At 38.4% G+C, this 26,171-nt stretch overlaps 1 protein-coding gene across 2 annotated transcripts in view; it reads left to right on the forward strand.

The window, feature by feature from the left end:
- The window catches only part of plxna2 (plexin A2), a 185,023-nt gene that overhangs the window by 107,390 nt on the left and 51,462 nt on the right, over positions 1 to 26,171 (forward strand). For both annotated transcript variants that reach the window (NM_001123475.1, XM_018091073.2), the window contains 8 exon segments: positions 7,970 to 8,070; positions 9,388 to 9,511; positions 10,106 to 10,262; positions 13,929 to 14,025; positions 16,302 to 16,416; positions 18,213 to 18,413; positions 21,169 to 21,265; positions 22,317 to 22,507. In NM_001123475.1, coding sequence (NP_001116947.1) covers positions 7,970 to 8,070; positions 9,388 to 9,511; positions 10,106 to 10,262; positions 13,929 to 14,025; positions 16,302 to 16,416; positions 18,213 to 18,413; positions 21,169 to 21,265; positions 22,317 to 22,507 — 1,083 coding nt within the window.

Below are 26,171 nucleotides of genomic sequence, written 5' to 3' on the forward strand. Positions count from 1 at the left end.
TCTTTTACGATTTATAGATTGTTTTTGTGCCAAGAACATTGTGCCCATCCCACGCACTGTAGGAAATAAATCCCACATTTAGGTGTGAATTAAATATTCATTAAGTATAGGCTCATCTAGTGTAATTAGTCACGGATCATTTGGCTGCATTTCTTTGCAATGCCAAAAAACTGACATCTTATTTTTCTTAAGGTAATTTCACTTGGGGTTAAGTTTAATCACACCTATGCGTCTCTACTTAAGTAACCTTGAAGCATGCTCTTCTAGAATGTATTTCTATCAACCTAGTCCATGGGAACATTCATTGGGCTACAATAACCTATATGAGATCATTAGAAATTTACCATTTATCCTTTCATACCATTTTTGTTAACCTTATTCCCCAAGGAACGGAAACTAGTAGCATTTCATGGCCCTTAATAAGTGCTGTCAGTACTCTGATCAGAATTCTATTGTGTTCCACACCTGCATCCTTATCTTATCCAGGCTGCATGAATAATGCCCAGCCAGGCATCCAGGAAGCCAAGGAACATATAAAGATTGTGAGAGCTAGAACCATTTCTCCCTTTTACAGGTAACTTAAATTGAAATCAACAAATAAGTACTCAGATAATTAATAAAACTACTCCAATAGCCATATTTTGGAAAGATTATTGGCTTGTACATGTAGCAGACCCATGTTATGCCCCATGGGATATAAAAATTTGCATTTTATAAGTATCAGTTACCTTCACTACAGACCTGCCTGAGCTCCTTTCCAGAGGGATTGTAGTGCTTCTTAACAATCTTATTTGTCTTTTTCCTATTAACCTTGCTCTTGGAATTATAAAGATTAAAACATTCATCCTTCATGTCCTGGTCAAGATTCATAATTGGATTTAAAAGCCAAAAGCATTGGCAGTTTCTCTTCTACCTGCTATGGATCAGTGTCCGTGAAGATGAAAGTGAATTGGAGCTTAGAAATATGTTGAAATAGTTGACTTTCAACCAGATAAAGCTGCAGATGTTGTTAGGTGTTTTGTAAAAAGCTTTAGGGACTGTTTTTCCTTTCTGTCAGTTGATAAAATATGTTTGGAAACCCTGTTCCAATGTATTTTTGTTTAATTATGCTGGGAGCTTTAACTGAACTAAAGCTAAAAGGCCACAAGTAAACATCCAGCTTGTAGGTGGAGACATCTTTTTAATGGGCCCATTGGTATATTAAATGAAACAAAATATTCTATTTCTTTTTTGTATAATGGCAATCATCAACACAAAAACAATATTTGCCTAGGCTATTTGGCCTTTATCAGTCAAACATCCCATAATAGAACAATTCAATTCTTCTACATGTATACAGCATTCAGATCTATTAATAAGAACTCTCACAATTATTTATACTCTCTGAAGTGTACAAACAATGCAGACATGCATTAATTAGTCCCACTAACTTTTAACAACCTTGTAAGATTAATGTTATAGTACACTCTATTAATTGATATGTTATTATTTCCATCCATATTGAAACTTTTTTTTTACTATATCAAATACATGAACCAGCTATGGAAATTTCTTTCTGTCCAGACTTCCCAAATGTATTTAGGACAGGCTCCTCTCACTCAAACGACTTCTGTAATTTTGAATATATCACATGGTATTATTATTATTTTTCTCTAGTTAATTGTTGTTATAGCACATCTGTTAGTTAGATTCCCATTTTAGCACAATGGTGGGGCAGGGGGTTGAGAAAATATCTCCTGACTCATATTCCTTTTTATTCCTTAATTTTCTCAGAAGCAGGAGTACTATTTAAATCATTTGTTTCTACATTAATCTTAGTGTATTCTGTCTTTGTAGGGAGCATTGGGTGAGTCCAGAGAGCATGTCCATAGAGCCGAAAAACACAAGTTTAGCCTATATTCAGTCAAATTGGGTCACTTTTGCAGCAGCCTTATTATTTATTCCCTTTATTTTGCCTGGCAGTAACAGTCCAGACAGAACATTGATGTTTTATTTAAATATAAGACAAAGTAGAAAGTTAATGTAATGTTATCAGGTTTTCAATGATACTCAGATCTGGGTATTTTAGCTATCTATCCTCTGTACATGGTTGTCCTTTTGACTTACTAGTGATGTTTCAGGCTAATATCACAGAAGTCATATTGAGCTCATGTAAGCCCCTGTGAATTGGTAAAATAAAGTCCCACTGTGAAGGCACAAGACAACTATATTAAACAAGTGTTTGGTTCTCTGCACTGGACACTGCAACAGCAAAATGCTATGAGCTTGCCTGGGGCACCCTCAGTGACATCCCACCTTCCCAAGATAACCCTGCTCTGAAGTCAAGTAGAGGGTAAATGGTGTAGCAGCTTCCCATTACAAGCATGGTTATGGCGGCATGTCCCTCTTGTCGTAAATAAGCCTTGGGCTAAAGTATTCCCCTGTCCAGTAACCCACAGAAACCAATCAGATATTTGTTTTTATTGTCCTCCCTGCACCACATAAATGTTAACTGCTGTTTGGTTGTTACTTGGGCTGGAAACATTTTTGCCCATTTTATTACAAAATAATAACCATATTTTTTCATAATGAATCTATGTATCTTGGATTTTATTCATTCTTGTATCATTTTATCTCAATTTGCAGCTGGGCTCTAGGGTTCTAAATGAATGCTTCAATAACAATAATACTAATGCTTGATTGTGTTTCCTGTTATGTAATATCAAGGATAAACAGCTATGAATGTCAGTGAAATATCTGATTACCAGACACCAGATCTGGGAAGGTATATATATTTGTATACGTTTTATGATTAGACCTATAAAATACAATTTTATTTCAGTAGGATATACATCTTACTATTTGCTATGCCCTGTAAATAACAATATATGTATTATATTTATTATCATAATACTATCTAACTACATGACATTATAATTTTAACCCTATATCATCAGTGCTTATATATTATAAGGAACCATTTACCAAGTACATTTTATAAGGCTATTTGAAATCAATAAGCAAGGTTACTGAAATGGCTTCTAATAGGCTTTATCATTATTGCGGAATTTCATTAGTCTTGGATAAAGTAAACACAATACAACCTAGAGATAAGGGTCTCTGAGACTGGAGATGAACAACCCATGAAGATGTTCATGTCTCCATAAAGGTCACTGGATTCCAAGATAATCCCTTATATCTTTATAACATTTTGGGCAAATGACTCATTATCATACTTGAATGAGGTTATAATACTACTAATGTCCTAGTTAGAACTGTGGGATTATATAATTATTCAAAACTAAGCAATACAATGCATACACTGTGTTTAAAATAGCCATGTCAGGTAAGTGGAAAAGGCATTTAAAGGGATAGATCTGCTTACATGCAAGCACACACTGCTACAATAGCAAATAAAAGCAAAATAGCCATTTTTTTGTAGTTAAGCAGCAGGATATTCAAAATAAGCTTTTTGTGTTTGATTTGTCAGGTATAGAAATAACAGGTCATAGACTTAATTATAACAGTTCAGAGACTTGAAGATCTCTATTATATAATGTCACATCTCTAGAGAATATTGCCATGCAACCTTCTGCAAAATATGGCAGCTTCTAAAAGGAAATCAAAAGTTTTACTTGCACTTTAACAGTATTTACGCTATCAGTCAATGCATGTGCAGGTTAGAAGACTGAAGACCATTTTTATTTGAACTTTTTTCTTATATTTGCACTCATCCTTATATAAAGAGAACTTCCACAAGTGTTCTCTTTTGAACTGATCTACATGGAGCTGAGTTTCCATTCACGCTTAATCGTGACCCACATTTGTTCCTCCAGTGATGGCAACCCCCCCACTGTATACTTTGCTCTACCTCACTAATCAGACCCACTTATAGCTGCAACAGATGTTTTCTGCTTTTATGCCATGCACCATGTCCTAAACCCTCTCCCCCTGATTCCCAGGAGATGGATATTAAACTAAATGTGTTAACACTGTACTGGCATGTCTGTCAGAGACTGGAAAGCAGAAGTATTGTATCGGTGAGTGACACAGGCTCCAGAGAAACCTTCCCAGAGTATGCAGGCCAAAGGTTCTGCCATTCCTAATGATAAGCACAACAATACCATGGAATATTTATAAGAATGTTTGTTGTTTTATTAAGTGGGACTGGAATGATTGGTCTAAAACTACTTTTATGTGAATTTGGCAGGAGGAAAAACACATTTGTTACAATGTATATAGTATTACATTGTTTGTACTAGAATTCCAGATGATAATTTCAGTTAGCTTTGACATTTTTGTGTTTTTTATTATGAACCAAATATGTTTCCCACATGAGAGGTGCCCCATCATAATAATGCTTAATTATGGAGCTGTTTGCAGACCACTAGCAAAAGTCCCTAAAGACCTGTTCATGCCCAAAGGCTGCTGTTCTGACAGCCCTGTTTTGAAGATTGAAACTCCTAATTATTTTATTGTGTTCTTAAATGAAAACAGACGAGTGCCTACATCACCTCCAGCACAGCACTCCATCTAGCTCTGTAGCCTTACAGCAGCTCAGTTCTTGCAAATAACACATCATAATTCTATTGACTCTGGTCCCTCTTGACTCTGCTTACTATTTGGGAAGCACAACAGCCATTGTGCTTTTATACTTTTATTTTTGGGAAGGAGCCCAGGGCCTCAGCAGTTAAAAAATCAAGGGTAGTGCAATACTTGTGTGTGCTTCTCCTCTGGCTAATTTAATTCTCATTAAATAGGCACCCTGTGCACAATCTGATTGCTAAATTACGGATGAGAGGACTTGTTTTGGTACACCAGCACTGGCTCTTTTTTTTTATGGCAACAGGGTACTTGTCCCTGTAGACACGATGCTTGTTAATGACAGCGCGGATTGGGATCATAAAGTGTCTCCTCCAGAACGCTTGGATTTATGACTCTATAGTATCATGTTAATGCCTTTAATGTTCTGCAGTGATAGCATTTAAACAGTGAGTAAAGAGAGAGAGGGATTTGAAGATGAATTGTCCTTTACTGATGGAGGCAGATACTGCAAACAAACAGCTGCCTACACCATTCAGTTTTTAAGTGGACCCAAGTCTCATTAGAACTAGCTTAAATCATATTAATTCCTAATGCTAAAATAAAGCTTATTTTTACGGTTTTAAAACTTTAACCGATTCAGCACATTTCTAAAGCAGAACCATTATTGTATGGAAATTCAGCAATGTAAGCCAACCATGCACATAGCTGCCTGATTTATTCTATCAAAGGGTTAAACTCTTGGAACCTCCACTTCTCTAGTCTTCCTAACAATAGCCAGTTGCCCCAGGCAATAGCTGTGTTTAGAAGAGCAGACTGAGAACAGGTAGAGTCTATTAGGTGGGATATATCCAGGATAAATGACAGTGTCACTAAAGTCTATGTGTGTGTTATTAATGAGTCCCTGATGGGACTTTGCATAAGACTGCAGTTTAATAGCCATTCTCACAACGGTGTAGGTGTTTGCAGAATCCCTAATTACTTCAGCTTAGACTTCCAAATTATAGAGGGTTATTTTTGGCTCGGGGGGCTGAGTAGAGCACCAGGCTACAATTAGTCGCTATAATTAATTTTCTAAGAGGATTGGCTGGTGTTGTGGGAGGGAAAGGTGGGGCAAAAAGGCTAATCATTACATGCCAACATTTTCAGTAAACCCTTCTCACGTTGCATGCGTTCTTTCTGTGGAATTTATATAGGCTGTAAACAAAATATCATACTGAGAATTTGGAACATTTATTCTGAGTATGCAAAAAATAGAAAAAAACTGAAAAATCTGTCCATACAGAGCTATTGCTTTGCTTATGCGGTTATGATGCAATGAAATGCAGTAATATAAGGCCATGTATCATTTACATTGTTAGAGTGATACTCGCAAGTGCCTTCCCAAGATCTCCGTATGTCAGCAGACAATTGGTACAGCAAGTAAAGTAACTGAAGTCCCTTAATATGAACCTATTCCATTGAAGAATCTTTCCAAAAAAATAAGAATCTGCAAATCATCATTGTGGTTCCTCTTAGTGGAGGATCTGGCAGAAACCCTTGTGTGATGAGTGCCGGGATGTCTCCTTTTTAGGTTAAACTGTGAACCTAGATCAGGTGGTTTAGAGTGGTAGAATTTCAGCTTCTTAAGTACCCCGCGCAGCACTCAGGAGCTGCTTTTATGATGAAATTGCACACAGGGAGATTATTAAAGAAGCTGTGAGTTACTCTATTCTGCAGAGATTCCAGTCTTTCCACTCACATCAAGCAAAATACTCATCTCTTTATCTTCCCATTTGTGTCACCTCTAGAAGAATCTTTTTTATTCTGTGGCACCTTGCTATCTAAAACACGGGAGTTGATGTCTGCTGCTGACAACCCTTGGAAATAAAGACAAAATTACCTGCCTTTCCCTTTCCTGTCCTCTGCTAGCCGTCTTGCATTTTCTGGCATATAGTACCAGGCACTATAGCTAATTGCCATATGCAAAGTTAAGTCTAATTTTGGAAGAAAAAAAAACTTATTAATACATTTGCAAAAAAAAAAGTGTGTGTAATAAGGTTCAGTATCAGTGCTATGTTCACAGGATCTACCGATTTATATACTGAAAATATCCAGCAATTAATAATCAATATGTTCTTTGTACATACACCCACCATCCAAAGGGGCTTCTCTAATGCTGGAAGCCCAGGGGGACATGTCTGCTCTGCCTAACCCTAATACCAGCCCAGTGATTAAATGCATGACAGGTGCAACGTCAGTTTGTGGCCCCCTTTTACCTTTAAACTGTACTAACACGCAAATGATTTCTTTTGTGGGTTGAAAACACTGCACCCAAGTTACATTGCATTTTGCGACATAGTAAACATTAAATAAAACTATCCAACTTGATCCTCACAACTAGCCACTGAAGGCTGTTGTTATACAGACCCCCTTTTTCTTTACCCCTCCATTTAACGGCGGCTAATATTCACTATTCCTAGACTTAGCTCAAAGCAACACCATCATCTTTCAGTCCCTTTTTACTATTACCCTTCCTACCTCCCCTGAGCCTTTTCATCTTTAAGGGAGGGTGGGCGGGGCCACGAATGTAAAATGGTGTTTCATTGTATGCCTTTCAAACTGTACAATAAGGTTGAGACGAGATTAAGCACAAGAGTTAGTAAGTGGAACAGTGCCGTCAAATGCTGCATTAAAATGTGATTTTAGGAGGTTTTTTCCATCTCCCTCAGAGGACGATTGAGGCTGCGAGTCAGTGACTGCGAAATCCCATTGCAAAGTTCATCAGGAATCGTGTTCCAGCTGCTGGAGTGATAGATAGGTTTAATTACACTGAATTACTGCAGCTACAGCCACTCGGCTCTCCCCAAAGTCATTAAAAAAATATTTTTTTTAAACTCTGACCACGAGCTCAGACTGGGCTTGAAAGTAGAGGAGCCAAGTGGTTAGTGGTATGTGCCTAGGTTAGAGGCCAGTTATGGCTCAATCCTGTCATCCCAAAAGGATTATCCCAGCGCCTTGCTGATTTGGATTTTGACTCAGTCAGTAATTCAGAGGCATTGTTACTGACATTGAGCTGATACATAGCAGTATGTAAAAATCTAATTTGGCTTCTGCTTTAGCTTTAGGGCCTGCTTTCTTTCACTGGCAGTGCCATCTGTAGTATTTGCTCTAAATAGTAGCTATGTATCGGTCTTCTAGCACTCAATACTGTTTAAATAAATGATGAAAGTAGGATTCAGCCAGCTTGGCCCGATGACATAAATTCATTTTAAGTGAGCGGCTCTTTTCAGGTTAGTTTGAATTATAAATTAAAATTCAAAAAACAGCTTTGCTCAATAGTAGAAATACAGTCATATCCATATTTTATACTGGTATATATAAATTTTGTGAAGAACTGTGTGGAGTATGTTTTGAGGATTATCCTGATTTCCTTTATTCCTTATATATTTGTGTTGTTGTTTTTCAGGTGTCCAGAGTGGAGGTGGAGCACTGTGAGCAGTATTCTAGCTGTGAGGAATGCCTGAGCTCCGGGGACCCTCACTGTGGTTGGTGTGTGCTTCATAACACGTGAGTTCTGAGGATTATCTATGATTTTACATATCTCTGACTTTTTATTATCAGTTTTAGAATAGACATCCTATGTTTAACTGTTTCATCTTATGATTCACTTCAGAATAGGATCACGTGTTTTAAAAAGCAATTTAGCTATATTAATATCCGTTGATTACTTCTCTTTTGTTTATAATACAAGGAACCCTTTCCTTTGCAAGAGCATGTCCGTACGTTATGTAAAATTTCCCTGAGTTATCCAAAGCAGCCAATCAGCAGTTGCCTTTTATTATGAATTTAATGCAGTTAGGATAATGAAATGATAGGCTGTAGGACCAACCAATAATAGGTTACTTGAGCAGGTCAGGCTGCTGCTCTTAATTTATAGTTTCCTGTAAATTCCAATGACGGAACATAAAAAGTAGTAATTTGCCTGTAAAAGTATATGGAATGCACTAATTATGCATGAATGCCATAATTTTAATAGTCTGTCATTTAGACCATTAACTATTGCTGATATGATTTCTAAACCCTGTTTGCTGTAAAGCCATTGATCTTGACACTAATTTATAGCCCTCGGTATATTCAATAAATGTCCCACTACCCCAGTATGAGCATCATACTGCAGCTTCTCTTTAACTAGATGTAGGAACCGACTTTCACTCGGCTGCTACTGAATTGTAATTGCTATTACTCTCAACTGTCTGTGGTGTAAGAAGCTTCTATAGAGGACTGTACCACATCCTGATTTATTACCTTAGTGGCAACAAGGTCAGATTTGTATGTCATGGTTCCATGCCCTGTAAGCACATACACAACAAGGGTTATCTTTCATGCTATACCATACATGTGAAGAGTTATAGCATTTGGTATTTCTATGAGGATTAAGGATTGGGCCACCATAGCCACATTCCCAAGACATTTAATTTGTGGGTTAAAGTTACCAAAACTGCACCTGCAAAACCTTAACCAAGGCCCTCACTTGTTAATGCTTAAAACTAGGGAAAAACTATGCACCCATCTCAACTTCTGCTGTAGATCAGCAATCAGCCATAGCTGCAGAATATGTAAAACATATTCACTTCTTAGTATAAATGCATGGAGCATATAATCTACAGTGCTCGGTCTCAAATTACAAAATGTCTGTGCCATAGATTTTACATTTTTTTGGGTTCCTGTTAAATGAACACAGGATGAAACGTACAGTCCCACTTGCACAAACTGGATCAGCCCTCAAATTGTTATTAAGAAAATAAGGTTTAAGCTTTGTTTTTTACTGTTTGTAGTGGTCTGGTATTGATGCTGCGGCTCTAACACAGAGTTTTTCACCCTCAGGTGCTCACGGAAGGATAAGTGTGAGCGGGCACATGAGCCATTTCGATTTGCGGACAATATGAAGCAGTGTGTAAAGGTTGATGTTCAACCCAACAGCCTCCCAGTATCTGAACACAGCCTGCTGGTAAGGAACAAGTTTATGCTTAAGATCAATTTCGATAGATGCTTTAGTGGCAATCAGTAAACCAATACTGGAATTTCCTGCACTTAAACTTGTGAACAATTGGAATCACCACAAATATATCCCACATGCATCACCTGTGTGGTTTCAAGGCAGCAATTATAGTGACTGGAGATAAAAAGCATGCCTTGGAGTATCCTGAGACAAGTCACACGTTTAAATGCTTACAGATCTCATAGTGTTTCATTTGCCTGTAAAGTACACATAAGTGTTATTACATGTATAGAATATTATTTGTTTTAGGTATGGAAATTTTGGGTGCCAAAACCATTATGGTGGAAGTGCCACACGACTAGATACCAGTTATAGTTACTCCCATTTTCTTATTTTTGTTAGAAAAAACGGAGAAAAAGAATATGCACACTGCACATTTGTGAAATAATTTCGAAGCTATTAAATAGCCCAATTTGCCAAAATTCTAAACCTGCTGAATCATACAAGTTATTCGTATGTGGACAGCATGCATAATTTGTATTTATCTGTGCCATTTGCAATGACATGCTAATCACCGAAGGGCCTGCATCTTTCTGCTTTTAGCTCACTCTGAAAGTCAGCAATGTCCCTGACCTTTCTGCTGGGGTGACTTGTGCTTTTGGTGATCTGAAACAAGAAGAAGGTCAAGTGCAAAGTGGAAGTCGCATTGATTGTGTTTCACCCGCAGCAAAGGATATTCCCACCATGCTTGCTGCCCAAGGTAAAAAAACAGAATGACTGGCCATTCCCAAGCCTCACTTCACCTACACTCTCTTCTGTTCTGATTGTTTGCACATTATCTTCTGTCTGAGGTCAAAGCTCTCATTTGTCTTACTTGCCACGTACCAGGAATCCGTTCCTCATAGAACTTTGTAAGGCAGTTATCTAAGAATTGTTCTTTTACCCATTTAACTATTTGGTAAATAGTGGTAAGAGTTTATATTCCAGCACTCCGCAGTGGATAATTCAGAAGAATTGATTGTTGTGGCCCTTTATTTCCCATATCCTTCCTATTCCAACACACCATTATAGAAGCAAAACAAGAGAGTGCTTATCCATGAAACAGGAAACTGATCTAATTATCCCCTTATTCCCAGGGGTACTAGCAAATATAGATTAAGGCGCAAAAGTTTATTTTTGCTCTAGCAATTCTAATTTCCACAATTTATGGTCTTGCATAAATGGCTGTGTGCTAGTGTAGCTGCTGTCCCTAAAGACTTGGTTCTGCCTTCGTCTCATACTCTGCCTAGTGCCCAAGCATTTACTTCTGTGTAAAAAGAGCACTATTAAGGAAATGTAATAAAAGACATAAATATAAAAAGACAAACGGCAAACTTGAGAACGGAAATCCAATTTTGCCCTGTAAGATTTTTCATTAGACAGTTATTTCATTGCCAGTTGTAACTAGGGATAGAGGTTTTCTAAGAGAAGAGAGGAAAAGTATGACCAAACAGTTGCACATTGCACATTGTACAATTGTTTGGTTATACTTTCCCTCTCGTGCACACCTTCCTGTGCTTCTCTAATTAATGGGGGTGCTCCCGTTATACAAATTGGTTTAATTCTAGAGATTCTCTAATAACTGACTCCTGTTTCCTCACCGTGTTCCCCAATTTCTTGCAGTGCACCTTGGGTAATATGAGGCATTTTTTTAAAAAAAAACACATGTTCGAATATTGTGGAAGTAAACCAGTGTGCATCCAATGATGTTTGTCAATCATAAGATGTGATTAGCACATGAGCAATTAGAATGTGCTTAGGCTGAGTGTAAGGATCTCTCCAATAGTTCCCTTAATCTGACACAGATGTTAGACTGCTGCACAAAGAGCTGAGAGAATGGCAGGCAAAGGAGATATGTCCCATTACCATGGCTATGATTTCAAAATTCCCATAACATAATTCCTTAAAGCCATTCCCTTCAGACACAATTATGCCATAAGTGCATGTAAACAAAAGTGTATTTGTTTACAAGCTAGAAATGTGTTTGTGTGTCATTGTGGGTCTGTTAATATGCTCCAGGTATATCCAGCCTGACACCTTCCACCTGCTGTTGAACTATAGCTCTCAGGCACAGATTTTCAATTCACAAGTTGCTTTTCACTTCAAATCTTTGTGTGTTCATTATCAGACCATGGGACTTTATATAGAAATATAGTTACTTGCTGAAGTGATATGAAGAAAGGAGATTGGCATCTATTGGAATTTTTCAGTTTGACATAAATCTGAGGTATAAAAGGTACCATCTGCCAATACAGTTTAAATTTATAACAGCATAAACTCAATGTTTTATTATATTGTGACCAATCAAGCTACTTTGGACCACAGCAGCCACTGGGCCTGCTGCCTATGTTGCATATATATATATATATATATATATATAAACTTCCAAGTAAATGCCGGCACTCACGTATAGATAAGTTGCTGTTGCCTGGGAGCAGGTCCAAATAATGTTGAAGGTGCTTGAGAGAGGGTCAGCACTCACAGGACTTGCGTTTCGGCTAGCACTCTAGCCTTTTTCAAAGTGGTGAATACAACAAACACAGTGTCTAAAAAGCACAAAGTGGCGGGAAAAAGTGGAGATGACGTCATCAAACGTCGCCAGAGACAGAATACCAGAGATAAATCAATAGAAAACTGAAAACATGCATTAAACAAAAAAACAAAAAAGAAATAATCAGTACAAGCAAGTAATCAGGATTTCTAAGCAGCAGCTTAAACAGAAACAAAAGTATCAAAATTAACACGCTACTGTAGCTAGCTGTCAGGCGGGAAAGTAACAAGTTTTTATCAACACAGTTCTGTTTCACATGTGCCCCATGAGTTGAAATAGACCCATAATCAAGAAAACTTGGTCAGTAAATGGAAACTTAAATAGGGCTAAAACGGGTTGCTATGGTAACTGGTTGCCTTAGTAACACTACAATTTTTACACCACTCCCCATTGGGGCAGTAGGGGGTAAAGTATAAGTACTCAGAGGTATATAATATATTAGCCCAAGGATGCACGTAGGAATGTCTTCCTAAATCCTAAACACTTCAGTAAATAAACAGGCACTTTTTAAAATCTTTGTTTGGTTATTTCATAGATAATTGCCAAAATCTGCAGATTTACATTACTCGTGTATATTAAGACTTTATTATGACTTTATTATGTACAAAGCTTTATACGCCCCTCCTTTAAAACTAAAATCCAAAAATCATTATATTAATTGATTAAAATGCAAGTTCAAAATATGCAACTCTAAATATTAAAATATAGCAAGTTTAGATTTGCATGGTAGCCAGTGATTGGAAACAGAAAAGACACAGTTCATCTTTCTCCCCGAGGCAGCATTTTCAGATTAGACAGAACATACTGTATATCCCTCTTTTTGCCATGAGCTCATTCAATTGGGTTTATATAGAAAATGTGCATAAACACTTTCTGAACTTCCAGGTATGAATGGAAATGCAAGTTCCCAAGGTCCTTTATGCTGAGAGTGTAATGCAACCTCCTCCCTATTGTAAAGTGATGAATTCTGGGACTTACCATAATGAGTGGTGCACTCAATCTCTGCAAAGCAGAGGGTCCTCAAGTCCCAGAATGCATCACTTCACACTAGAACAAAGTAAGGGCGGGTATGCATAACAGTGAAACTCTGGGGGGGAGCAGCAGCAAACACACTTTTATGGTTTCCTTTCAATCTGTCGAATCAGGTATGTCTGTGTAAAAATAAAATACCTTTATTTTATGTCAAAATAGGGGGTATATTTTCCCTTTATGATATAATAATCATCACAGTTAGGCAGTTATATTGGTGCTGAAACACAGTACTTTTTATCTGATGTTCATAACCAAGGGATAGCCAGGGATCAACTACATACCATTTATAAATGGTATGTATATGTTATGTTATGGGGGTGCTGGGACTGATAATGAAGCTGAAACTAGCAGGCCTTCAGTATTTAAACCTTTTAATGTTGTTTAGTGAAAAAGTAATTGTTCCTAGTAGTGTATTTCATTTAACGACAGGTCAGGTAAGGGCACTGCCTCACAGGGGAGATTAGACGCCCCTGATAAATCCGCAGGTGACTAATCTCGCCGAAATGCCTTCCCACCGGCAACAGTGTGATGGCATACATGCGTATGGTTTTGGTTTATGCTTTGTGTGAGTGTGAGCTGTGCGTGCATGCTTGTGCATGGTTTAACCAGATTATTATTAGCCTGAGGGAGAGTAATACTCTGTACTTGGTAAAAAGCATTATCTTTAGAAACTTAGAAATGTGTCGGCATTTGTTTGCATAGTTTTCCTGCAGGGATTCCAGTAGACCCTTACTACAGATTCTTAAACCAATTCAGTCATGTATTATCATTCAGCATTCCTGTCTGATATGCTTTTCTCTCCAGATTGGTTTGGCGTGGAGCTACAGCTAATCTCCAAAGAGACTGGGAAGACTTTTGTCAGCACAAACTTCAAGTTCTACAACTGCAGTGCTCACCAGCAGTAAGAATATGTTCTCTCTTTATCCATACCATGTTATGATGTCATTATGTAGTCAAGGCTTTTGTTAACAGTAGAAGTTCATAACTCCCACTTTGAAATTTGGATCAGTTTTAAGCTACCTTCTCTTTGTGTAAGAACATTTTATGGCCATGCAGACAGGAGTTTTGCATATTTGTAATATGTTAATATTTTGTATCTGCGCTTGTTCATCTTTAAAATCAAACCCTATAGAAATCCAGCATATGAACAGCTAAATCTATTGTGTGGCTATTAATATTATGGGTGCCAAGCAGTGACAGGTCACACACGAAGCTTCGGTGGGTTTACATGGCTGAAATAAGACGTTGGGGGGGGGGTCATTTGTGTGATTAATGCGAATGCAAATGCCTAAATTCCAGCTGTTGCTAATTTCCACTGACAGTACCATTTTTTAATGATTTGCCCCAGGACAACATTGACCCTGGCAATGTGGCAGGTTTAGAAAACTGCCCAATTTAACAAAGGTGTTACATTTTCCAATGACCATTATGAGTTGATGGGAAAAAATTACTAGATCTGAAAGGTTTTTACTTGTCAAACAGTTATGGAGGTACCAAGGGTAACACAGGATGTATGGGGAGCTTGTTATGTATATTAAATAGTACTGTGAAATCTAAGGCCCCTCAGCTGTTGTTTACCTACAGTTCCCAGAAACCCACAACAGCCATGGCTGGAAGTTATTCTACATTAGCAAATAAAGAGCTCCAATATGAGTGACCTTAATATAAACTGTGATAAAAGTTTTTATATTGGAAACAATATAGATATAATGCAGTACAAATATTATACGTGGGTAATGTTCACATTTAGCATTACTGTATATATATATTAAGTATTGGTATTTTATTCAGAAAGGAAGTATTTGTGAGCCACTAAATAGTGCTAAATATAGTTTTTCATGGTCCCGGCAGAGATTGGGTAACCGGTATGAGTACCATGTTTCCCTACTAATGACTGCAGTGAGCATTGTTCTTGGAAACCTGGCAAAATCTTTATTGTATATCAGGGAACATGATAATACAGTCTGACACCAGTCCCACCTCTGCTATTAAGGAATATGCCTTCTCGCTGGTGAATTTCCCAAAGTCGGCAAATGCCCGACTGTAGCTTTTCAGAAAACAGAGAGTGATTTAATGAATGTGGGTTGGAGGGCAGGACAGAGTGAGTAGACAGTTACATGATGTATATAGCTCAGGTGTTTAGACATTCCCTGGTATAAATATTAAGGTTGTGGTGACAGATGGAATGTGCCAGAAGTGTGTAACCAGAGATGTTAATAGCAAATATATGTGTATTTAATGTATGTCAATGTGATGCAGTGTTTATGCATCTCAAGTCATATATGGCTTCGGGGATCCTGTACTGTTTATGCTCTGCTATGTCCAGTTTATATGCAGAGGAAGCTGCTGTTTATACAAGCTGGCTGGTTCCAGAGATGTCCCAGCTTTTTCCTGCAGTCCTCTCCAGCTTGGATGAACAAATAAATACTGAATCTGGGAAAGAAAGCAGGGCCCCGCTGGCCCAGACTGACTCTCGCACTATAACCAGTGTTTTCATTACTTACTGTTGATTGTTTTATCCACTTGTTGCTTGGATATGTAAAATCCCAATGTCCATCTAGTTGTATTGAGTGGGCCCTGTGTATAAAAAATTATGGAAACGTTCTGCAGTAGGATACATGAATAGGAATCGCATGGGTACATAAATGCTGCTGTTATTTAGGCTCCATTCTCAGGGATCTTACAGGTTTTTATTTTTAAATGGTGAAAAACGTAATGCATTCTGCTTCTCCACTGATGAACCCTAAATACACAATGACTAGTTCCATTGGTTTTAATAGAAATGAAAAATGAAAAAAAAAGTTTTGAGGTTGAGAGCTTAGTTCTTCACCTTGAGTTGTATGCTGCAGGCTTACGCGGATCTGTTTCCTTAGACCTACACCCAACCCGTAACCACTAAATCTAAGCCTGACCCGCACCCACTTACTCGGTTTGTTATCCCTACCCAACCTGTGTTTTTACATTGTGAAAAGTCATGCTATTAGTGTTTACATATTCCTCTAGATCTACACCAATATGCTTCATTAGGCTTGAACTTAAAACAGGTTTTGGGCTTTTGGTTGCTTGCTTTCTTCAGGAGCATATTGTGTGTGTGTGTATATACAGTATATATATATATAGCCCTAACTGTACATGTATAAGCTCTAACTGATTTGTTTCTCTCCATTTCTTTTACAGTTGTTTGTCCTGTGTGAATGGTGATTTTCGATGTCATTGGTGTAAATATCGCAACCTCTGCACTCATGATCCAACTTCCTGCTCGTTCCAAGAGGGCCGTGTCAATGTCTCAGAGGTATAGCCATACCTTTAGCCATGCATTTTGCCTTCCCTTCACATCTTTCACATCTTTTTTGTATACTCATTTTACACTTTAGAATTTACACTGCATAAGTTAGCAGAATGTTAGAAGGTGGTAAATATGTAGCACATGCACAAGTAGGAATAAATGCGTGCCATGTATAGTTTCAAGTTCCATGCTATGGGTTGTGAGACAGAAATACAAATACTGTGAGATGACCCATACTGTCACGCATATACATGAAGAGTGGCTCAATGGTTATGCCTTTGGGCTAACTTAAATTGGCCTTGGCTTGATTCATGTGTCAATTCCTTGTCGCCTAGGGCAAGTCATTTAATTTCCATGTTCCCCAAACAAGAAAATGATCAGTGCATACTGCCTGGCCCTGTGTATTATTAATGATTATATTCTCTGACAGTGCATACAGTTTACAGAAGGGTTTGTGTTACATATTTATGAAAATAAATATGCTAAGACATATGTCAGCACTAAGGTAAGGTTACCAGATCACTTTAAAGTCCACGGACATTTTCTAATAAATGCAAGTTATAGGGCTTCAACAATATTTAAATTAGATAACAATTAGTCCAGTTCTTCTCCCTCGATTTTCTAGACATGTCCATGATTTTTCTGACAATCCAGCAATCTTATACTATACTATATAGGTGCACATATAGAGTTATATGGTGTTATATTTGATGGGAACAATCATAATCTATTTATGCAAGTGCCTCTATTGTTTTTACAAATACATTATCACAGAAATCATCGAAATATATTTAAAATTGTTGTGGTAGCAGTCAAAATGCCAGTGCCTAGCAGAAGTTTGGAAATACAATGATATTGTCAGTTGACAAAGATTGACTAAAATCAGTGACCCATACATGTTCCTCCACCATTCCTCCTCCCAGGAGCACTGTGCGCCATAGAGCAGTTCCCATTTACAGGTGGTTTAACCTCCATGGTTCTCCCAAAATTGCAGTCAGGCATTTTTAAAGAAAGAAAATGGAATCCTTAATATGAACAAGGCCCAACAATTATTTATGATTAAACTGCAGGATGTAATATTGTACGCATCCGCAAATAATTTGTCACACCAAGGTGGGAAATTTTAAAACAGAAGCTGCAATTTTTGGATGTATTATCCTAGCGATAATGCTGTTTCACCAACTGGAAGCAAGAAAAAGAAGCACGGTTGGATCGGTGCCTTTTCCCGGGCCTGTAATTCATAAGAATGGCTTTCTAGCAGAGTAAATAATGAAATTTGTTTAAGCATGCCGTGCTTAGATCCACATCTCTCTGAGAGGAGAGACCTGCAGAATGCAAGTTATGGCTATGGCTGCAAAGTACAAACAGTGTTAATGCTTCTCTTTGTAGAAGGTACAGTATCTGTCTTGTCCCTTGTTATTTTCTGCAATAGACTTTGTTGCAGAAGCCAGGTGATTAACAGACCTGTGACAAAGCATACAAAATACTGTGAGAAAAGGAATCTGGACTGAAGGAGAGCAGACCTTAGCTACATTGTTTCAAGAGTCAGAACTAGGAGTGCAGAAAGTGACTGATATTGTTATATCTTAGTTGGTATCAAGTACAAGGTTCTGTTTTATAATTACAGAGAAAAAGGAGAAAAAGTCTATGGGACATGGCCTTCCCGTAATTCCAAGTTTTTTGGATAATGGGTTTCTGGATAACAGGTCCCATATCTGCACCCCCCTGAATAATGTATTAGATTTCTATTTTACAGTTTCCATTTTATACTCCATTCCTGACTTTTGTTCTTCTTGTACCAGGACTGTCCCCAGCTAGTACCCAGTGAGGAGATCCTGATTCCTGTTGGGGAGGTGAGGCCAATCACCTTGAAAGCTAGGAATCTGCCCCAGCCACAGTCTGGCCAGAGAGGTTATGAGTGTGTCCTAAACATCCAGGGAGTGGTACATCGTATGCCAGCACTTCGGTTCAACAGCTCCAGTGTCCAGTGCCAGAACAGCTCGGTGAGTATGTGCTCTGCTAAGATCCATCAATCACTCTTTATATAAGGGTGAAGACACACAGCGCTACTAGTAGCAGCTACTTGTCATGGCTACTAAAATAGACAATGCTGATCATTTACTGATAATTGTCTCAACGTGTGTTTTAGCAGAGGCAATTCTCAGTAATGTCTATGGCAGGGGATTTTCTGGCCTTTAGTAGCTGTGACAAGTAGCTGCTACTAAGTAGCTCTGTGTGTCTTCACCCTAAACCCCCACTTTGGTAACCTCATGGGGTTATGAATACAGTTCATGTAGATTTCCTCTAGCTATTTCCTTTGTTTTAGAACTATGTCTCCCAGCATTCCTTCCCAGCAAACCTTTGCCACCTTGGCTACATTTTTCATGTTTGACAAATACATCTTTAAGGCTATTACTGATTCATTTAAATTGACCAGTCAGTCAAAATTTAGAAAAATACTTAGTTTGTATACTTATTTTAAGAAAACAGTTTCTATGGAAATAAGGAGAAAATCTCACCTGATTAATTTGGCTTTTTCTCCTCTTATAATCTGATTATCTCCTGTGCAAACCCAGCACCAATTTGCATCCTGTGGCTACAAGACCACAAAATCTATAGAGCTAATCATGTGACTATAGCATCCTTTATTTCCCATCATTAGGGAGTTAATGTATTGGTCTAGCCAGAGACAGTTGTATTGTAGGTTTGAGGGGATTTGCAGCCCTATGAAACAGTAGTTTGCTATTTTATTTGTTGTTTTAAAAGAAAAAAGGCTGCATTATAGAAATGAAGACAGGTAGAGGCCATGGAGAAGAACTGTGCTTCTGAGCTGGCGGATCTGCTGTCTAAGGTTTAAGTGACTGATCTTTGGAAGAGCATTTGACTTTGGGGTAGTGAGTTCCCCTAAACAATAATTAAAATATGTCTCTTTAAGATCAACAGATTATTTGCCTGTGAATATACTATATAAACATACAAACTCTACATTATTACTACTACTCAGTTTAACATATGGGTGGCAGAATAACAAACACTTCAATGTTAGTATTACCTTGATTACAAAGATATTATATGCAAACAACACAAATTTACAAGTAACATTCAATGTTAAAGTTAATATCAGCAATCTAAATGCATTCAAGCTCAGTCGGCACAGCTAAACAAACCCTTTTATGGAGCTTTGCACCTGTGTTTTGCATTTGTGTGGCTCCCTTGTACTGTGGTTGGAGCACATCAACACTGTTTGCACACCTGATCCTTTGTAAATTAGGATACATTTTTGAATGGATGGTTGGCTTTATCTGGCCTTTCCCTGTTGCAGTCTGCGGGGGGTCATTTGGAGAAAGAAGACAGCAATCTGACAAAAGGGTTGAAGCAAAAAGCTAATTTACAGTAGTCTGATAAAGCAGAACTGGGAAAGCTTATCTGCTTCTGTGAGTCCCAGCTCATGCCGGCTCCATAGAATTCCTAATACACTCGCTTCTGGCAGTGCAGCAGAGGGTCTGCGGGAGAGAGGAGCACACGGCATAGGGAGAAAATAAACACATTTATTGAGCAAACAGCTACAGGGAGTGCTTTCCCTGTGTAGGTACAGAAGCCTTTTGTGTAACCCCATCAGTACTGGGGCTGAGCACAATGCATTGTGGGCAATTCACATTCTTATCTGCGTGCTCATGAGAGTGAGAACCGTAATACAGCTGTTATCTTTTGGAGGCCATGGTTTCTTTTTGTACCTCAAACTTATTGTTATTCAGATATAGTGTTATAAATCAATTGGAGGTTTGAAATAAAACTTTCAATTCAAATGTCATCGTTGATGCCTTATGAAATGAAGAAGGGACTCAGATCTCACTGGCATACAGGCAAGGTGGGATTGTACAATATAGCATTGTGCAGTACTGGATAAATCCTGGGCTGGGACTACATTATTCAAGCAACTACATTATTCAAGCAAACAGTATAATAAATGTCCTTACCAATATGTTAATGCCAGCAATGCTACATTGAGCACTATGTTCTCTGGTCTTGTAGTGGCATTTCAAATGCCCATTACCCGCTGTTGATGTTAGAATTAATGGAAAGTGCTATTGGGCTTCCTGGACCTTTGATTTTTTTCAGCCGTTGCATATTTAGTCATTTACATTACATTGCTTTCCTAATATGTCAGTAGGAAAAAAGTGATGTAATAAAAGTTGAACCTGGTCTAGATCATCAGATGTTGGCATTGGCTTGCATTTCTCCAGCATTAGCAAAAATACACCTCCTACCTGAGTTCTGAAACAAATGGAAAAGTGAGGGTGGCCTTTCTCTGGTTTTCATATAACCCCTCACCTTCTATCTGACGCCTTTGTTAAAAAAATACTTGCTTGCGGGTAATTTAATATGACCATAACATTCAACCTGCTGGTTGTTACTGGACCTGGTGGAAACTTTGTGACTTTTATTGCAGAAACCCTCTCTCAGGATTCCAAACAGACTCAAAGTTTTCTCCAGTTCTATTAACCCATAGTTACCAATCAGCAGGGAACATTTGTTGGTCTACTCATTTGAAGCGAGCACCTGATAGCCACGGGTTCCTATTCTGAACTAAACACTGCACCTTTTATTTTACTGATAAATATTGTATATAAATGAAAAAGCTAAAATACTTATGTAAAATCATTATGTGGTGGGCAGCTGTCTAGTAAGCCTAGGCTATGCTGTTTGTTTTAAAACCCTTGAAAATTGTTTAATATGTTGCTCTGATGTTTTTTTTAGTACATCTATGAAGGAATGGATGTAAGTGATCTGCCAGTGGACTTTTCTGTGGTATGGAATGGAAATTTTACCATTGACAACCCACAACTTATTAAAGGTATATAAAGGCATTCTCTGATTTTTTTCAGTTGAAATACAAAGGTCGCAGGGATCCCCATTGTAAAAATAACCCTTACATTTTGCAAATAGGATTTAAACAGTGCTATCCATTTACTAAGAAAAAATATTAAATGGTTCTTTAAGCTTGACCAATCGGCTTATGGTATAAACAGCAGAACATTGTGTGATTTGATCATCCACATTGGTTTGTAGATTTAGTATTGATAAATTAATTTAAGTGACAATGAGTAGATCTGATTGGAGCAGATACCTCTCTCACTTGCTAAGCTCCCAGCCCCTCACGTAGGCACCATGAAGAGGCATCAGAAACCCATACTTTAGGCAGAGACAGAGCAACCACAAACCAGTAGGATTTTTACAATGTGCAATGTGATCTGTCCACACCCCAGAGTCCTATTCTTATACTAATGGTTGTGCTGTAATGCTGAATTGTGCTGGTATGGCTAGCGTACAATTAAGACCAGTCCCATTGGCTTGGGTTACCTATGTTATTAGTCACACAGTTTAGGTTCTACTGGTTCTGATGGCATTGTTTATACAGTATCATGTAAAAAATTCATATGTTATAGAAAGAAATGATTGCAAAATCCACAAGCATTTTTCACTGACATAAAAATTGAATTGACAAAGCACGTGTGACAAATCAGATACAGTCACATGCACCGAAATATAATGTGCCTGATGATTAACATAAACTACTAATTTTTTCCATCCATCGTGTCTGTCAGATGCAAATGTGGCATGTTGTATCCATGTTTGATGCGATATTGTGGCATCCAGTCAGAGCAACTTGCATTGAAACTTGCATTTTTGCATTGAAATACAGTCGTGTGTCACAGGAACAAAACACTTCATCTGACTTTATCTGATCTGACATTACAGTGCAGCCTTTGGAGATCAAATTTTGTAGGATCCTACAAAATCTTGTGCTGTTGCATGGTGTTGCATGGAGGATCAGAAGCAAGTTTCAGGCCTAGATGTTGCATTAGTCATTGCTATCCTGTGTAATGGTTCTCTTGTCTTCATAGTTCACCTGTACAAGTGTGCAGCGCTGAGAGAGAGCTGCGGCCTGTGCCTGAAAGCTGATCATAAGTACGAGTGCGGCTGGTGTAATGGAGAAGGCCGCTGTACGTTACACCATCATTGCATGTCTCCCCAAAATCAGTGGCTAGACTGGTCCAGCAGGAATGTCAAGTGTATCAATCCACGGATCCACGAGGTGAGTTGATAGTCCCAACTGTATTGTTTTCATGTCTTAGCAGGTCACTTCACCAGATTTATTGTGCAGGTGAAAGTAATTAGCCTTACGCCCAGGCAAGAACACCTGGATGTGCATTGTGATTCAGTTGACAAAACTACCCATGTGTGTGTGCCTTACATCCCTTATGTGCCTGTTAGTAGTAATTGTAGTTCACAAAGTTCCAAAAGATGTTTTGCTTTGGTAACATGAGCAGCCTTCTGTAATTGCCTATTGTTACCGGGTGGTTATCCCTGGCCCTCCACTAGAGGTCACAACAAAAACATTTTGTTCTATTCTGTTCTATAAGGTGCAGGATGTGTGATGCTGAGAGAGCTCCTGTTGTCTAATAAAGCCTTGGCAGATAATCTACAACATACCCATTCAGGCTCCAAACCCACTGTAGCAATAACAACCAGCACTCAGCTTTTTTCTTCTCTATTTACATTACGTTAGACTGACATACATTGTTTTTACAATTCGCTTTTAGTTCTGTTTTTCCTTTCTGTATTGCCGTATTTATGTAGGAACTGAGTGTTACCTGATTAAAGGCAGGCTCTCACACACAGAATATCCACAGGCTCACAGCCATTAATTAAATAAAAGTGAGAGTGAAGCACATGCAGTGAATCGATACTCTCAGGAAGAACATTTTCTTTCCTTACCAGGGACAGCTGGGGACATTTGGGTTAGTATGAGGGGGCCAGACACTCTCCTGAAATGTCAATCAATAGCATGACTCGTTTAAATAACTCTGGGGCTTTGGGGTCCTCTCCTGTGGCTGCCACCTTGCAGCTTTTCCCACATAGCCTGTCATTAAAACACACAGCCAGTGACTGCTTTAAAGGTGCAGTCACACTAGGCATGCAAATAAGATCTCGTTGAATAGAGACTTTGCATTTCTCATTTGACTGTTATGTGTTACAGCTATTGAAGTGAAGTTGAAACAAAGTGCTTTGTCATGCCGCAGAAAGAAATATACAAAGCAAATTCAGGGTAGATTGGGGTCATTTTAATAATGACACTAGGTTTACCTAGTGTGGTAATATATAGCAACAAATCACCAGGTAGTAATTTTATATGGACTTAAATAGCAAACATTTTACTGGTTGCTATAGGTTACTATACCTGGGCAGACTCAGTGGCTTTTATTACATATGGAGGTATGAGAATAAAAAAGCAAAGAGAAGCAATGAAAATGGCCCATGGTTTTTTTTTTTATGTGCCCCTGGTATCCCAGTCCAACACTACAGTTTATTTATCACCACTGGGCAAACGATGTGCCTGGGCAGCAATGCATGACACCAATGAATTTTTGCTTTCCTCGTATAACCTGCAGCTGGCTGAAAAAAGTCAATGGCTTGGTGGTTGCTATAGGTTACTGCCCAGGTACAATTTGACCCTGCCCCAATAAGTGTGTGGGGAAGTTGGTGATTAATGTTGACAATGTACCTTTGCAATCCTACCCTTAATATGTAGGAATGATTGATAGGGCTCTTCCATGGAGCATGCCCACTGCTATGCAATGTAATACAAAGCCATTGCATATTTATGCATTTATGCATGTGCTACACTATTGGACACTTATAAAAATAAAATTTTGCGCAGAACATTCAGCGGTTCACGGGGTACATCACACGGGGAGCATATTGCTTTTAAGAAAAATGTGATGCAGGAGGAACATATCACAAGAGGCAAACAGGCTGCTGGAGGGGAAAATCCTTCAAATAAACCTTCATACTGGAAAATACATAACTATTCTCTGCCTTAAATTTCATGTGATTGGGATCAGGCTTTATAAAACTGCAGCAAAGAGCAGTCCACAAAAATCTGTGTTATTCTCTTTCCACTACAGGCTGGATTATATTTAGTAAACCATGCTGTTTGTTTATTTGTACGTTTATGTGATAAGCTGTTATTTGCTATATGCCTCCAAGCTTGGTTGCCTTGGAAGCACTGTAAAATCTAACTTTCTATGAACAGAATCCCCGCCAAAACCTACTGTAAATATTTTTATTTATAAAGGCCAAATAAAATTTCTAGTGCACAATATCCATTAAACAGTCATGAATGTCTATAACAGAATGCTTGATTACTGTACCAAACACAAAGATAAAAATGTATGTTAGAGATATAAACTACAGCGTACAGTTTCTATTCAGCTGCCTATTGTGTGTATCAGTGTGGCCTCTGGTTGCTAAGGGGACCAACGCCTCTGATACAGTTGCCCATGTGGCTGCAGAATGGATTTCTACTGAATTTTTAAAAAGAACTAAAAAACCACCATTCCATCAATCCCAGCCTTAAGAAGGTTAACTATATAGGTTGCCACATATAATACTCAGGTTAACTTTGCCTCTTCAATAATTGATCAGCTGTTCATAGGACTCCATAAGTGAAGCAATTCAATTAGTATAAACAGATGTCAGATGTCATTCATTGCTCCCTCACAGGATACATTAACCAAATATGAGCATTTTCAAAGAAAGACTGTATGTATAGAGATATGGATACAGATTATTACAGCAGTGCAGCTTTCCATACTGCACTACTAAACAAACAATTCTTTATTTTGTACCTGTTTAATTTTACTAATAGTAAGACAGTACCTTGTACATGATATTAACTCTGTTAGTTATTTTTAATGTTTGAATGCTCTTTTTTTATTTTTAAACGGCATTAAGCCATGGTACTCACCATTATCTATAAAACCCCAGATTCCATGCATTTCGGTATAGCATTTAGACATTAATAGGTAAATGTAGCTTGTGCTATTTCTTTTTTAATATATAGTCAAGCACCAGTTGTTCTATGAGCACAGTTTTGAGCAGAACGACTGCTGCACTCACCTCTTCCATCAAAATGGTTAAGTGTATGTTGTGCAGAGAGCGAGGCCTGCTTCTAAAGGAAACAATCAAGTGCAGGGCCCTGGGATGAAAATCTTTTGTCTTGCCTAGACTCCCATGGTCCTGCCACTCCTGTGTGCCTATGTGCTGTGCTAATCACAGCAGAATCCCTGTTGGGTCCTTTCTGTGTCACATTAAATGGCAGGGGTCATTCTTATGCTGCCTATGGAAATGCTGCCCATCAAAAAGGCACCGTGGAGCAGATGTGCCCATTGATAAATCGATTTAGTGGGGAGAAGGGAAAAGAGGAAGGGGGGGGGGGGTTTGCTTTTCTTGAATGCTTTGGTCTACAGGATGCCCAGACAGCAGTGATGCCCACTGAAGCAGAACGGATGATTTTAAGTCTAACCCCTCCTCCTCACCATGCTGTAGCTGAATCTCAGCCTTCTTAAGGACGGGCTGTGGTAGTCCGGGAAACATGAATGAATGCGTTGATCCATTACTGGATGCAGCTGCATTGCTGTGATGTCACAAACATGGCCCCTTCTGCGCTTTAACACTAGAACAGTTCCCTTTTCTTTCCCCTTTTCCATTTCCTCAACTTCCAGTAGTGCAATAAAGGCATTCAGTTCAGTGCCGGCTTTATTTCTGTCACTGAATTAGTATTCTGTATAACAACTAAACAGATTGTGACCAATAAAGAGTTGCAACCACCCCTATACACTACATTATTACATTACATTACATTAACATTTATTTATAAAGCGCCAACATATTCCGCAGCGCTGTACAATATGTGG

The sequence above is a fragment of the Xenopus tropicalis genome, chromosome 2, assembly GCF_000004195.4.
Source record: "Xenopus tropicalis strain Nigerian chromosome 2, UCB_Xtro_10.0, whole genome shotgun sequence".
NCBI classification, from domain to species: Eukaryota; Metazoa; Chordata; class Amphibia; order Anura; family Pipidae; genus Xenopus; species Xenopus tropicalis.